The sequence below is a fragment of the Talpa occidentalis genome, unplaced genomic scaffold (assembly GCF_014898055.3).
Source record: "Talpa occidentalis isolate TD23 unplaced genomic scaffold, MPIMG_talOcc4v2.1 talOcc4.14, whole genome shotgun sequence".
Classification (NCBI taxonomy): Eukaryota; Metazoa; Chordata; class Mammalia; order Eulipotyphla; family Talpidae; genus Talpa; species Talpa occidentalis.
In genome coordinates this window covers 16,032,876-16,048,767 of record NW_023601433.1, presented here as the reverse complement: position 1 = coordinate 16,048,767, position 15,892 = coordinate 16,032,876, and the positions used below count along the sequence as shown (strand labels likewise).

The 15,892-nt window shown below is 43.2% G+C and overlaps 1 protein-coding gene across 2 annotated transcripts in view; it reads right to left on the bottom strand.

Annotated features, from left to right (window-relative positions):
• Positions 1 to 15,892, bottom strand: part of GABRA5 (gamma-aminobutyric acid type A receptor subunit alpha5) — a 67,446-nt gene that overhangs the window by 37,865 nt on the left and 13,689 nt on the right. For both annotated transcript variants that reach the window (XM_037511452.1, XM_037511453.1), the window contains exons 4-6: positions 11,383 to 11,504; positions 9,501 to 9,568; positions 9,167 to 9,387 (exon numbers count right to left, since the gene is read on the bottom strand). In XM_037511452.1, coding sequence (XP_037367349.1) covers positions 9,167 to 9,387; positions 9,501 to 9,568; positions 11,383 to 11,504 — 411 coding nt within the window. The remainder of the gene's footprint in view (positions 1 to 9,166; positions 9,388 to 9,500; positions 9,569 to 11,382; positions 11,505 to 15,892) is intronic.

The following is a 15,892-nucleotide window of genomic DNA, read 5'->3' as shown; positions in this document are numbered from 1 at the left end:
CATTCGATACATAAAAGGGAGAGTAAAAGGGTAGTTTTCATATGTGATTGAGGATAAGTTGTTATCAATATAAAACAGACTGTGATACCTAGGAGATGTTTTATGACTTGTGGTAACCATAAAGCAAAAGCCTACAAAGGATTCATAAATTAAAAAACATTTTTCCAAGATAACACACCAATGACCAACAGACACACAAAAAGGTGCTCAATATCACGCGTCATTAGAAAAATATGAATCAAAACAACAGTGAAATGTCATCTCACATCTTTTTTTTTTTTTTTAAAGATTTATTTATTTATTTATACAAGCACTGGGTATAGTCAGAAGCGCGGGAGGGTGAGAGAATTCACCAGAGCCAGAGCAGGGAACAGAACAGGCAGACCAATGAAATACACTGCTGAGGGGAGCAGCGGGCATGGCAGAGAGGTCTGCAGGCCATGTGGGACCCTCGCCGGCGGCCGGGGGATCAAACCGGCACTACAGAGGCTGCAGGCAGCTTTGCAGCCCAGCGCTCAACAGCTGCGCCACCAGGGGAGGCCCTCATCTCACATCTTTTAGTACAAGTGCCATCAAGAAGACAAAAAATAGCACGTGTTGGCAGGCTGTGGAAAGAGGGAGCCCCTGTGCACTGGTGGTGCAATGGAAGTTGGTGCCGTCCCTATGGAAAACAGTACAGAGATTCCTCAAAAAATTAAAAAGTCAACTACCATACAGTCCAGCAATCCTATTTCTGGCTTCATATCCAAAGGATATTAAACAGGATATTGAAGAATTATCTTCACACCTATGTTCATAGAAGTGTTATTCACAAAAATAATGTGAAGCCAAGATGTGGAAATAACCTAAATTTCCTTAGGCAGGTGAATGGATAGAGAATGAATGAACACACACACACACACACACACACACACACACACACAAATAGATCCACCAAAGTCACAGGATTCAAAAATCAATATATAAAGTCAATTATATTCCTATACACCTGTCTATTCACTTCTCTCCAAGCGAAGGCGGGGGAGGACTTTCTTAGCAGCCTGTGGATGCTGAGTCAGTGCTCTGGGGTCCTGGGGACCTGGTGGGAGGGACAGGTTGGCTGTAGGTTCAGGAGGACTTGGGGCTAAGGAAGGCTCCCCCGGCTCTAAAAAACCTCAGGTCAGTTGCAGAAGTGCTGACTGTATGTCTACTGGGACACAATCCAGAAAACAAAACTGTGTTTCCCTGAAAGATATTCAGTGAAATGAGAGCTTTACCTGGACAGGGACATTCCTTAACTCGTCTACTTTACTAAATGCAAGTGGGCACGGCGCCCCCTGGTGGAGTCTATTTTCACCATGCTAGCTGAACTGAGAGCCTATTATCTGGTGTATGTCTGTGAGCCATTACATTAAAGGTAGTGGGGTTGGGTTTTTGGGCTTTATTAACAGACTAATCCTTGTGTACTCATTTTCACCTGCTTCATTTTCATTTGCCTCATCTCTGAATAAAGATAATGATGGTGCCAAAAATCAGGGTGTTATGAGGATTAAATGAGTTTACATTTCTTAAGCACCTGGTATAATAAAGGCCATGTACATTTAAAAAAATGAATTAGCAGGCCAGCTCAAGTGGTTCTTTCCATTAGACTCTACCAAAAGCTGGAACGCACCTTCATGAGGTTGGGGCTGGAACTTCGGAGCCTGAGGACCTGGGGCTGAGGCCCCAGCCAGCAGCTGCCGAGGGCTTCCTGCCCAGTAGTTCCATGACCTCTGAGGAGAGGTCCCTAGAGATTCCTTTAAACCTCAGGGGAGAGGCACTCCATAGCTTGCAGCACTCATTTCTAGGTAGGACCCCACCTAGACAGGGAAGCCCAAGACAGTGCGGTCTCTCTTACAAGGAAGGTGTTTGGTGGGATCAGGAGCTAAGGAGACAAAAATGTGCTGGAGATGGTCATTTCTAAAGGGGAGGGGGTGTTCCTTCCTGAGACACGTGCCTAACATCCAAAAGCCTGGACCCACTAGACTGAATCAGCCCAGTGTCAAGTGTGAATCCCAGCCAATTTTTCAGAACCAAATATGCAAGAAATACATATTAAAATGTCCTCATTTGGCTACTGCAAATACTGTGGAAAGAGGGAGGAACACAGGAGGCACAGAGCTTTCTGTATTGGTGTTTTCATATTCTTTGGGTAAACATCTAGCAGCAGCATTGCTGACTTGTATGGTATTTCTATTTTTATAACTTTGAGAGAGCTCTACACTGTTTTCCAGAGGCTGAATAATGAGATTACAGTCCCACCAACAATGTACAAGGTTCCATTTTCTCCACATCCTCACTGATCCTTGTTTCCAGTCTTTTTGCTATCGGCCACCCTCATAGCGCTGAGGTGTATCTCACTATGGTTTTGATTTGCATTTTCCTGGAAGTGACATTGAACACTTTTTATGTGTCTGTAGGTCATTTGTATGTGTTCTTTGGAGAAGTGTCTACTTAGGTCTTCTGAACAATTTTTGCTAGGGTTTTTGTAGTTTTTGAACTGTAAGAGTTCTTCGTATTCTTTGGAAATTAACCCCCTATTGGACAAGTGATGTGAAAATATCTTCTCCCAGTTTGTTGTTGTTGTTGTTGTTGTTTTTTAAGGTTTCTTTCCTGAGACAAAAGCATTTTAGTGAATCACCCTAAATGTCATCAACAGAAAACTGAATAAATAAATTGTGGAATGCACTCTCAGTGGAATACCACTCAGCAATTAAAAAAGATGAAATCGTGCATTTTGGGACAAAAGGCATGAATCTTGAGGTGATTATGCTAAGTGAAATAAGTAAGAAAGTGAAAGACAGTTGCCAAGGAAACAATCCAGCAAAACACAACAAAAGTAATCCTTAATTATTTAAAAAACAGTGGCTGCCAGAGGAGACTGGGGGTGGGAGGGAGGGAGTAGAGGGAACTGAGGGGCCTGGAGCCTCAGTGGGAGTGAAGCATGAGCACGTGTGGGTGTGGGAACTTGTTAGTGGTTGGCCAATAAAATCTGAGAAGATAAAAATTTGAACAAATAAGATATCCTTGGGGACCTCCCTGGTAGCACAAGGGGTTAAGTCTCAGCACTATGAAGCTATCCGAAGCCTCTGCAACAAGAGTTCGATCCCGATCCTGGCCGGCCAGGGACCAACCCACATGGCACAGCAGACCTCTCCTGACTCACCCACTGTTCCCCTCAGCAGTGTATTTCATCAGTCTGCCTGTTCTGTTCCCCGCTCTGTCTCTGGTGAATCCTCTCACCCTCCCGTGCATCGGGCCTGTACCCCAGCTCGTGTATGCATAAATAAATAAATCTTAAAAAAAAAAAGATGTTCTCATGGTATCTGCAAGTACAGTTTTTTTTGGCAAACAGTAACCTGAATTGGTATCAAACTAGCAGAAGCCTAAGCACCCAGTATGACGGGGAGGGAGAAATTCTCCAGGTCTCACTGCTAAGCCTCTCAAACTAAGGTCTGAGCAGTGAGAGGGTCCAGATGAGGGACAAGAGGACTCCTTCATCCCTCAATCACTTCTCCCTTCACATGTGTGCATTTGGTTTCTCTGGAGCGCCTGCCAAGTGGTAGGCACTTGGGTCACACAGAGCCTGGTGACGCCATGGCTCTTCTGAGGATGCTCAGAAGTGAAACTGGGAAACCAATGCAGTGCAGCAAATGCTCTGACCAAGATTATTCAGGGTGCTGGGCCCTGAAGCCACTTGGATGACAGTAGATCAATGGTAAGCAGGAAACTCCTGGAAGATGTCTTGGAGACAGCTTTCAACCGAGAAGACAGAGGGAGCATCCAATGGAGAGAAAGAACTAAGAGGGATCCTGAGCAAGTCAGGCCCTATGTCCCCAAATTTAGGAACCAAGATCATTCTCAGTCCAGTCAATGTACAAGTTGTTCTGTGTGAGTTACTTCCCAAAGGGAAAAAGGAAAGCTGATGTCACTAGAATCCTGGGGTGAGGAGCTGTTACACATGGGTTTGTCTAGTAGATTGGTTGCTACTCACATCCCGTGACGGAAGTGAAATTGCTACCATTTTTTAAGAAAACCATTTGGAAATATGTACCAAAATCTTTATCTTTGGGCCAATTCTTGGAATTTTCCAGAGGACAACATGATGTCGTGCCTGGGTATGTTGTTTATCATAGAGGAAAAATTGGAAATGAATTTTTATTAGAGACTATTAATGACAGGATATCACAGGGTAGGATGTGATGAGTCATAAAGTTTCAGAACAATGTTTAATGACGGGGAAAGGTTTCCAATATATTTTAAGTTAGAAAGCTACTTACCAAGCAGTTTTAAAAAAAAATGAGATCACTCAAAACAACAGCACAGTGTGTGGACACAAACATATACCCTCTATTCGCACACGGGGCCACACACCTGGCCACTGGGGCATGCTACAGCCCAGGTTATAAAACACCGCTGCTCTTTGATCTAGGCTTTGTAACTGAATCCCATATGTGGCAATTTTCCATTTCTTCCAATTTTGAGATACACATTGCCTTTTGCCACTAAAAGAGGTCTTCTCTTAAAAATTGCAAGATTTAGCTAAAGTCTAAATATCGTGAAAGACATTTAACTATTCTGTTATATCTATACTATGTATGATCAAAACAGAGAAATAGATCTGTGTATTAATGCACGCATACACATACAGTGCCTTGTTACAAAATTTTAATTATACATGTACAATTTCCTTCAAATCTATTATCCAGTGATCAGACGTAACACATTCCTAGTTTTCTCCAAGTTACACTAAGATTTCAGAAAGCGGCCAATCACTATGCAAAAATGTATCTATGCTGCCTCCTCGTGGCCATTGAAGGAATATGCGCCTGTACTCTCAGCTTTCCAAAATGAGAATGTTCTCAACACTGCTGCTATGCTGTACTGGAAGAAAGAGAAAAACTGATACCTCCACAAGTGGCTCTAAATGTGTCATGACCAAGGACTTACGGCTACTAAGTCAGGATGACAGAGTCAGGACTTGAACTTAATCAGCCTAAACCTGGAGTCCATGCTCCAGGTCACATTATATTCCCTTGGTTCAAAGCATATGTCATCCACCTAAGACCTGGACCCCCAGATGAACTGAAGTCAAGCTGTGGACTGGATGCCGCTTCCCTCTCTGGCCCTACAAAGGCTCTACCGAGGCTCGGGACCCAGCCACTCGCCTAATTCTGCACCATAGGTTGGTTCTGCAAACATTCTGTTTACTGAAAGACTAACCTTGGAGGAAGTGTTCAGTACTCGGAAAGGATTTTCTACTTGAAGGTCCAACAGGAAATGTCTGCCACTTTCTTTGGCCTTATGCTAAGCCTGAGCTTCATTTAGATCCTGTGAACAGATGAACCATTGGTGGCAGAAAGATCTTCAGAACCAAAACTGTAAATTACCTCCAGGCAAGCACCCAGGCTTTCTGGAAAACACTGAGGAGCAAACAGCGCCAGTGGCTAATGTTCATTTGGTTTCTCTGGAATCACCTATTTAAGGAATTCAATCTTGCTGAATAGTTTGTGCCTCTGAATAGTACATAAAATCATTTCTGGAGTGTGGTGGGTTTCCACATAAATCCTCCCCATGGACTTACTCCTGAAAAGTTGGTAACAACACTTTTTCAACACTTCTGGAGATCTGTCAAGTGCCTCAGGTGAACCCTACCTAGTTTGTCCTACACTCTCCTGTTTTCAACTTTTTAATTAGGCCAAAATCTGAATAAAAATGTAAAATGCAGTCTTATTTGAAAACTACACAGAATTTTTATACTCATTCCCATGTTTGGTATCATTTGACAACAGAAACCTTTTACATAAAGCTTGGTCCATCTTCCTAAGTATTCCTTAAGAAGGACATTGCATAGGGGTTACTGGATCATGGTTCATTTCTGGTCTCACAAGGCTTGGCAGGAGCAGCCCAAGGCTAAGCAGGCAGGCAGTACCACTGCAATGCTCCCCAGCAGGGAGGCGACCCCCAGAATACTGTAGGCTGAAATGATTAGTCTTATCACTAGTAAATCAGATTGCCATTTCACTGTCTCTGTTAAATCAATAGGTAAAAATGCTATCAAATTATAGCTAGAGCTCGATCACATTAAAATTCATAACACTCTCAAGTGGAACTATTTCCACTTTCCAAATGCTGAATAGGACTGAAAAAGAAAACTCATTATCAACTTTGCAACTCATTAGCAGACTTCCTCTGCATAAACAATGACGAATGACTCCTGACAAGTTGCTAACTGCTTCTTCATCTTCCTTCTGGCCATGGCATTTTGACAAGGATAAGAGGAAGGCCAGTAGATGTCCAATCACAGTGCATCCTCCAATTTCCAAAAGTGGTGGATTAAATAAGGAAATCGTTCAGATCTGAGCTCAAATTCCTTCTGCTGCTTTCACTAGCTGTGTGAACCAGGGCTGATCACCAAACCTCTCTGAACCTTGCTCTTGTTCATAGTTAATGCTAATGGTATCATCTGACTGGTTGGGTTTTTTGAAGGACTGAAGAACTCTGTGAAGTTGCTTGATACATAGTTATCAAGTTAAGAGGCTGGCTTGCTGCCTCTTCCCTTCTAAAGAGGGCATCTGCTTCACCCCCTCCTCAAGCAGTCATGCACCAGATGAAAGCATCCCACTCTCTAAGGCTATGGACCCAGTGACAGTTTCTCAGTCCGAGAAACCAGGTGTGAACCGAGAAAAACAATCTGTGGGGACTGGGGTTATTTTCAGTCTATGATCAGAAGGCAGGTGCAAGCCGCCCACATGGCACCCCCACAGCCCCATCGATCACTCCTCCCAGCTGTGCGTAGGCCCAGTACCTCCAAGACCTGGGACCCTCTGCACGATGGTCTCTGCTCACAGGGCTGAACCGGGTGCCCGAGCATCACTGCACAGCCTTCCTCGGCACAGTATGATGACCAAGGATTATTTTCAACTTTTGTGATATTTCTGAGGTTTCAACACACTTCTGTGCATGGACTAGCCACTATTCCCGGGCACTGATGTGATGTTCACAAGTGATGTTCTCCACCGATGGGCAAGATGTGTTCAAGATCAACGTAGGAAAAGAGTAAGAGTGGGACAAGCTGCCAAGATGTGGGTCCAAGCTCATTCCACACACTCCTTCTTGGGCTGTGCTAAGGGAAGCTGAGTCCTGTTGTCACACAGGCTCAGGACAGTCTGACTGAGCTGAGAACATAGTTAGGGGTCTGCAGCCTCTGAGCGGGACAGCATCCAAATTATTTTCCGTGGTGGTCACTTTTGTGAAAATATCAAATTTATCATGAAGAATTGTAGGTAAGGTAGAGAAAAGTATTTCAATAATAGCTGCAAAATTATGTATGCTTCCCTAAAAGAGTTTTTAATGTTTTTCTCTTTTTTAATTTAAAAAAGTCTCCTTTTGAAATCTATTTAGGCCCAACAGGGAAACTGAGAAACTATAAAGAAGCCTTTCCAACTGGCCAGTTTATTGATTTATTCAGATGCAATGAATAATTCAGGATCAAAACTGACTGATGAGCATTTTATATTAGAAATACTAAAATGTAGCCTCGGCAATGGGCTGTTACCAAACCAGAGGAGAAAGGGACTTTTACAATGATGAGAGGGCTACACAACTGTAATAAAAGGGCTCTCGGATTCTTTAAATACAGGTTTTATAAAACAGGGGCTCCCTCATAGCAGGAATTTAGAAAACCTAAATAAGGGACCAGGAAAAAAACTAATTAATACAAAATCAACAAGCAACTATAAACCAGAGACACACTACGGGGAAGGGGAGAGGAAGGATTAGGGTCAAAATAAGGGGGGTGCAATTGTATGGGGAATATAACCCAAATGAAAATGCATACATTGTGCAAAAATGAAAAATGATGTAAGAATTATATAAAATAAAATATTAAAAAAAAAACAAACAACCAAGGCTCCCTAGCTTACATTAACTGGGTCAACTCTCCCACCATGTTCATGATCATAAACCAGATAAACAAGGAGAAATAACATATGCTTTGGATCTGGAGCAGCCGAGGGAGACCATCCCCAGGTTTTCAGCACTGGAGTTTAGTCAAAAGGTAAAAAAACATGCCCTGCTTCCCTCTCCTTGCCACCCTCCCACACCTCGCAGCTCTCGAACACATCCTCAGAGGCATTTAGCAGTGGGTGGTGGGCAGCAGTCCGCACTGCCCGGTGCCCCTTACCCTGCTGGCTGACAGCCTCCCTCAAGCCCTGAGACCTTGTCCTGGGCTGCCCCACTCCTCAGAGGTCCTATATTGCCCCACACCTCATAAGGCGCTACCACCCACCCCACCATGCCTCTTAAGGATGTCCCTTCCCATGTTCTCCTGTCCACTCCTCTGCGACCTGCTCCCCTATGGCTCCCAGAGGCCTCTCCCTCCCCTTCACAGCCCATCTGCAAGGCTGCCCAGTTCTCCTCCACAAGGTGCTGCCCTTCATAGGGCAGCTCAGAATTTGACTGACCTCAAATTCCTTCTGCTGCTTTCACTAGCTGTGTGAACCAGGGCTGATTACCAAACCTCTCTGAACCTGGCTTTTGTTCATAGTTAGTGCTAAGGGTGTCATCTGACTGGTTGTTGTTTTTTTTTTTTTTTTTATGTTCATATTGTTTTATTCATAAAATGCAAAAATTGGAAAATACCCAAATGTTCATCAAAATAGGATAATAAATGTTGGTATTATCATACAACAGAATACCTTACAGCAATGAATAATAGACAAAACAATATGGGTGAATTTTTAAGACATAAAAAGAGATCAAACTCAAAAAAACCTATTTGTGTGGGTTTCTATATTAAAAGTTTTGAAATAGGCAAAATTCACCTATAAAATTAATATAAAGTTTGTAGAATCTTAAGGAAATTTAAGCAAGTAACTACCATAAAACATTAGGATAATGCTGAATGGTTGGGTTTTTTGAAGGGCTGAAGAACTCTGTGAAGTTGCTTGATACCCAGATATCAAGTTAAGAGGCTGGCTTGCTGCCTCTTCCCTTCTAAAGAGGGCATCTGCTTCACCCCCTCCTCAAGCAGTCATGCACCAGATGAAAGCATCCCACTTGCAGATGAAAACGCTGAGTCCCACCAGCCACCCCTACCCTGACCACACCTAGCGCCCCGCGCAGGTGGGGCAGGGGCAGCGCTCACCGCATGGTGTAGAGCAGCGTGCCGTCGTCCTCCAGCCGCAGCAGCTTGTTGGGCGTCGTCATGTTGTGCGCGATGGACTTCTTCCCGTTGTGGAAGAATGTGTCCGGCGTCCAGATTTTGCTGGCCAGAAGGTTGTTGAGAGGAAGGCGCTGCATGGGCCCCTTAAACCGCAGCCTCTCATCTTTCCAGCTTTGGCGGAAAAAGACATCTATGGTGTATTCCTGGAGCAAGGGAAGGCACCAGGAGGGCTCAGTGGAAGTGCCCTGGGCCGAGTTCCTTCCCGTTTATTCAGTAGGATGGGGGAAAGGTTGGGAGGCCAGGCCCTGGCACCTACCATTTCCGTGTCGGACACAGGGCCGAAGCTGGTGACATAGATGTCCGTCCTCACCTGAGTGATTCGCTCTGAAACACAGACACAGTTTCCTGGCCTGGGCACCCAGCTCACCCGGGCGCTGTCACCCTGGGGTGATGTCCCCTAGTTACCAGTTTCATGCCTGGCAGACGGAGGGCTTTACAGTGTGTTTGATAAGGTTGGGGACTTGCTAAACACTATGTGAAACCAAGAGGTTCCAAAGGGTAACGTGAAATAAAATACCCATCATACAAAGGGGCTTGGCTCTCATCACACCTCCATGCCAGAGTAATTTTCAAGAAGGGGCGCTGAGCGCTGGCTTGGGGACTGTGGGTATCTTAAGAAGGCCATTACCTGGGAATTACTGCCTGGAGTTCATGCACACCTGAACTTGGATTTCCTCCCTCTTAAACGCAGAACAATACTGCCGACCTCGTGGGGCCTGACCCTGCAGTCCCATAAAAAGGGCTTTAAAAACAGACTATCCAGGATAAGGGCACAGACCCCACAGAATACTGGCTATCAGGGAACAGAAATGTGCGAAACCATCCACCGTTCAGCTGTGGACAGGGGCAGCTTGAGAAAGAAGCCCATCTTGCTTTACATGGTGTTTTGAATTGCTAGAAATGTCTATCATGGGGGACTATTTCCATAAAAATTACAGAAAATCTATAAAATGATAAAAATAGCTAAAAATATCAGGGGAGGCGGCAGAATATGTGTGTGTTCCCTGGGTACCACTGGGCCCCACAGCCCCCCCCAGTGATCGTGAATGGGGGCCACATTCACCAGACACTAGTCAATAACTCCAAACCAAGCTTCAGGATTATATCATCCCAGGCTCAGAGCTCCCCAGGAATTTTCTCTCCCAGCACCCTGTTGAATGGGAATCACACATTCACAGGTGCTTTGTATGATGTTGTGTGTTTTCAATGCCCTTCTCCGTCCTGAGATGCCTGTTCCAGTGGGGTGGTCTGTTGGACCCTGGATCACATGCAGGGTGAAGGAGAGACTCTGGCAGAACTGACTGTAGTTCAGTGAATCTCTCAGTGCTCTGACCTGTGGGTGTGTTTGAAGGGATGCAAGATGCCGGACTTAGTAAAGATCCAGGGACATAATTCAGAGGGTGGAGTAAAATACTGGAATGGTGGAAGTTGATGATCTAAGTGAGTCTTTAAGTGAGTCTCCCCAATAAAAATGCAAATATTGGAGAAGAACTAAACTTTTACCTCTGAGAATGTGTTTCCTGGAGAGTCTTCCCTTGACCTAATGGGACAAATTCACATGTGCCATCCCCAAGTCGGCTAGAGCCCAGAGCATCCCACATGCCCTGAAACAGCACATCATTCCCAGCACAAAAATAAGCCGGACCAGTTGTGCCCTGAAAGCACATTTTGCTCTCCATTAAATTGTACCATATTCTATAGGGCCAAAGTAAATACGATGATTATGACCCCAGTGAAAAATTAAACATGATGTAGGAGGATGTGACTAGCCACTGCACTAGATATCTGAAAAGAATTTGCAAAGATACAAGAATATGAAGTGGATCCTAAATTATTGCTTTACATAGGGTCCCCTGCAAACCGGTTTCTCCTTAAGTGAATCAGAACATCATCAGGATGATCTGGGACAAGGGAGTCTGCAGGGACATCTTAAGGAGACCACGGGGCCTAGCTTCTTGCATCTGGAAAATGATCAAAGGGATGCAGGAATCTTGGCAACACCCATCAATTTAACTCCTGGCATGGAAACTCCTGGGGGAATTGTCTGAATCACAGCAAGCCTGAGCCTGAGCCTGAGCCTGGGCTTAAGCCATTATATCCATGGGGCCTGGGGGAACACAGCCCAGAGGCCCACTCACCTCCCAGCCCAGGCCGCAGCCGGTTGTCATAGCCATCCAGGAGTCCATCCAAGATCCTGGTGAATATCGTGATATTGTCGTTGGTCTCATCTTTCACTGTACTGGTTGGCATCTGTGACAAGCTTTTTTAACAGAGAAAAAAAATAGAAAGTTCAAACTTGTATTACTTATTTCTCACACATTCTTCTCCAGATAGAGAAACCGGGTGGCTTGTCTTAAAGGAGGGCATCTGAAAACCATCTCCTGTGGTATCACAAGTCTTTGTTTTAAATAAACAAGACTTAATTATTTTTTTAAAGATTTATTTATTCATGCATACAAGAACCAGGTAGAGGACAGATGTGCGGGAGGGTGAGAAGATTCACCAGAGACAGAATGGGGAGCAGAACAGGCAGAGTGACCAAAATACACTGCTGAGGGGAGCAGCGGGCGAGACAGGAGAGTCTACCCCGCCATGTGGGTAGCTCCCTGGCTGACCAGATCAAACCCACACTGCAGAAGCTGCAGACAGCTTCACAGCACTACGCTCAACTGCCTGCACCACCAGGAAGGCCCCACAAGACTTAATTCTGAAGTCTTCAGACAGAGGGCTGGCTCTGGTGGCCCATCAACCTAACCCTTCCTTGCTGTCAAGGAGCCAATAATGTCAATAATGTAGTCATTTTAAAAGCACATTATCCATGCATAGGAACTGGCCGAGGGGATTTGAGAAGTTTGTTCTAAATACAGAAAAACTGAGTCTTCATATTATTAATGAATCACCTGCAGTCACCCCCACCTGGACAGTCAGGGCCAGAGGGAACGTTTAAAACCATTATCTGAGTTGAAAGGTCAGATTGGTGTGCCTGCATGTCACTGCAACACCAAGTGAGACATGTGAGCCTCAGAAGCTGTGCCAGGACTAGAGCATGTGGTAACAAAAATGCTGGAGTTTGTGATATCTCCCAGGGTTTCAACACCAATCAGTACCACTAGCTCATAGCGCATTCATCTCCAGCTAAGACACATGAAGATAAGACACAGGAACTGTGAAGCTCATGTCTGAAACCCTTCCTGGGGTTTACTCAATGCTGCTTCAGTGGAAGGACAGTGACCCAACTTCAAATAAAACCCCTAGAAAAGAAGACTGAATATTCAGGGAAGGTACAACAACAGTCTTCATATGTCTAGGTCAGTGAGGTTATCTAGACCCCAAAGTCTATGCAGATGGAGAAGATGGGAATTAGAAACTGCCTTGAGCAGACTGGACTAACAAAGGGAGTTACTGGAAAGAAAACCCCGCATCTAGAAGATGGTAACACACCTGAGGAGCATGGCCCCCACCTCAGATCTCAGAACCTGCTTTCAAAAAGATGTACAAACAGAGTATTTGGAATTCTCAAGAACTGGGCCTGCACATTTGGCTTCATGGAGAACTTATCTAGCTGAATACCAGCTGTAGTTCTCAAGATGTTAGCATCCTTCGCACTTGGGAGAAGAAGAGGCAAGTTCTGGAACTTTCCTGAAATGCCTGGCTATAAGCCCCAGCTCTGCTTACTGCACTTTCTCTTCCACAAATCAATGAAAACAGAACTCAGAGCACTGGGTGGATGCTAAGGGTAGAAATCATGTGCTCCTGCCCTACCCAGTTCTTGAAAATTAGTCCTTTTCATTGATTGCATCTACACAGATCAATTTCTTGCTGGCCTAAAACTATTCCCTTTTGAATGAGATCGTACAAAACTCTTCTGATCTAATTTCACATCACTATTAAAATGCATATATTTGAAGGTCTAACAAACTAAAATTCAAAGCTATTAGCAGACAGCCCACAGACACAATTTTTTTTGACTTTGAGATTTAGTATTTTACAATACTTATGCTAATTGATCAGAGGAATTAAGATTTTTAAAAAGGGCATTTTACTTAAAGCAATATGTAGACTCAATGCACTCTTTATCAAAATTTCACTACATTCTTCACAGATAATAGAACAAAAAAAATCCTGAAATCTATACAGAATCACAACAGACCCCAAATAAATAAAGCAATCCTGAGAAAAACAAACAAGAATGGAGGTATCACAAGCCCTCACTTTAAACTACATTACAAAGCTATAATGATCAAAACAGCACAGTATCAGAATAAAAACAGACACTTCCATTTGCTGTACCAATGGAACAGATTAAGAATCTGGAAATAAACACACACACACACACACACACACACACACACACATAGAAGCAATGAATTTATAAAAAAGGTGATAAGAATATGTGATGATGCAAGGAAGTCTCTTCAATAGTGTTGGGTAAACTGGACTGCAAAAAAGTATGAAACTAGACCACTACCTCACACCATACACAAAAATTAACTCAAAATGAATTAAAGACCTGAAAACCATAAAATACATAGACAGTAAGTCTTGGTCTTAGCTATATCTTTCTGGATCAACTCTAATGGCAAGGGGAACAAAAGTAAAAATCAGTGGGACTGGGCTTCCCCGGTGGCGCAGCGGTTGAGTGCTGGGTTGCGAAGCTGCCCGCAGCCTCTGCAGCGCCGGTTCAATCCCCGGCTGCTCCCCAGCCACTGGAGGAGGGTCCCACATGGTGCGCAGACCTCTCCTGCTGCCCACTGCTCCCCTCAGCAGTGTGCTTCGGTCTTTCTGCCTGCTCTCCTCCCCGCTCTGGCTCAGTGAATTCTCTCACCCTCCTGCGCTTCTGACTGTTCCCAGTGCTTGTATAAATAAATACATAAAATAAATAAATAAATAAATAAAAAACCAGTGGGACTACATCAAATTAAAAAGCTTTAGAACGGTGAAAGAATCCACTATTATAATGAAAAGGCAACAACTGAATGGAAGAAGATATTTGCAAATCATACATGTGACAAAGGGTTAATAGTATATATATATATATATATATATATATATATATATATATATATACACACACACACACAAATCAACAAGAAAACAACAACTCAATTTTAAAAATAGCCACAGGATCTGAATAGCCATTTCACCAAAGAAGACATTGCAGATGGCCAACAGACACATGAAAAGATGCTCATCATCACTTATCGTTATGCAAATCAAAACCACCACAAGATACCACCCCCACATGTCAGAATGGCTATTATCAAAAAGACAGGAAACACCACGTGTTGGTAAGGATGTAGAGAAAAGGGAACCTTCATATACCATTGGGAGGAATGTAAACTGGTACAATCACTATGGAAATCTGTGTGGAAATGTCTCAAAAAATTAAGAATAGAATTGCTGTATGATCCAGCTATTCTACTTCAGGGCAAATTATCCACAGAATACAAAAGCACTAATCCAAAATGGTATCTGTCCCCATAGTCACTGTAGCATTATTTATAATACCTAAGACATGGAAACAACCTAAATGTCCAAGGTTGAATCCACATAATGTCTCATCAGGCAGCTATATGTGGAAATATGAGAGGAACTAGAGGGGTTATGCTAAGTGAAATAAGTCAGGAGAAAGACAAATATGATTTCACTCATATGTGGAATATAAAGAAACAAAGAAAACAAACAAACAATTCTTAGACACAGAACAGACTGGTGGTTACTAGAGGGAACAGGAGTTGGTGGTGATCGTGATATAGTACATCAGATGGTGAGGTATTGTGTAATGCTATACACCTGAAACTTATATAATGTCATCAACCAATGTTACTTCAAAATTTAAAAACAAGTAAGTAAATAGATACAACAAATTCTCTTTTCTCTGATAACTATCATAGTTTCATACTTTAGAAAAACAAAGTGCTCAGCCTCACAGATGGAATACCGGAACAAAGGGCCTTAATGTTGTCCTGTGGGTTTGTGAAAAAGAGAGTCAATGATACTTTGTCCCAACTCAGTTGAGTGATTATTGAACAAACTAGATCTGGCCCCACTATGCACTCAGTAAAGTGCTCATAACTCTCTCTTATCAGTTTGGTTATTCAATTCTAGGATAAGTCTAAGCATTCAGTTTTTGGAAGGTCCTACTAGCTCTGACTAAGGCGAAAGCATACACACTATTTTTTTTTAAGCATATCACTTATATGTGGAGCTCAAAAAAGAACAATGGGTTGAAATGGAATAGAACGATAGTTACCAGGAGGTGGTGGTAGGGGGAAGTGGAGAGATGGTGGTCAAAGTGGATAAATTGGAAACTAGCAGATGAAACGGTTCTGGAGATCCAGCACACAGCATGGTGATTAAGTCAACAATTCTGTATTCTGTATTTCAAAGTCACTAATAGACTAGACTGTCAACGTTCTTACCACAAATAAGAAACAATAATTATTTGACGTGATAGGATGTTAGCTAACGCCATGGTGGTACCATATTACAACATAAATGGATCACATCAACATGTTATACACCTTAAAATGACAAATTTTTATGTATTTCAATAAATAAATTTAAAATATATTTAAAACATAAAAATATCACTATGAATCAGGAAAAAACAAAGAAAAAGAATGTTTCTTTTTTTGAATGTTTTCT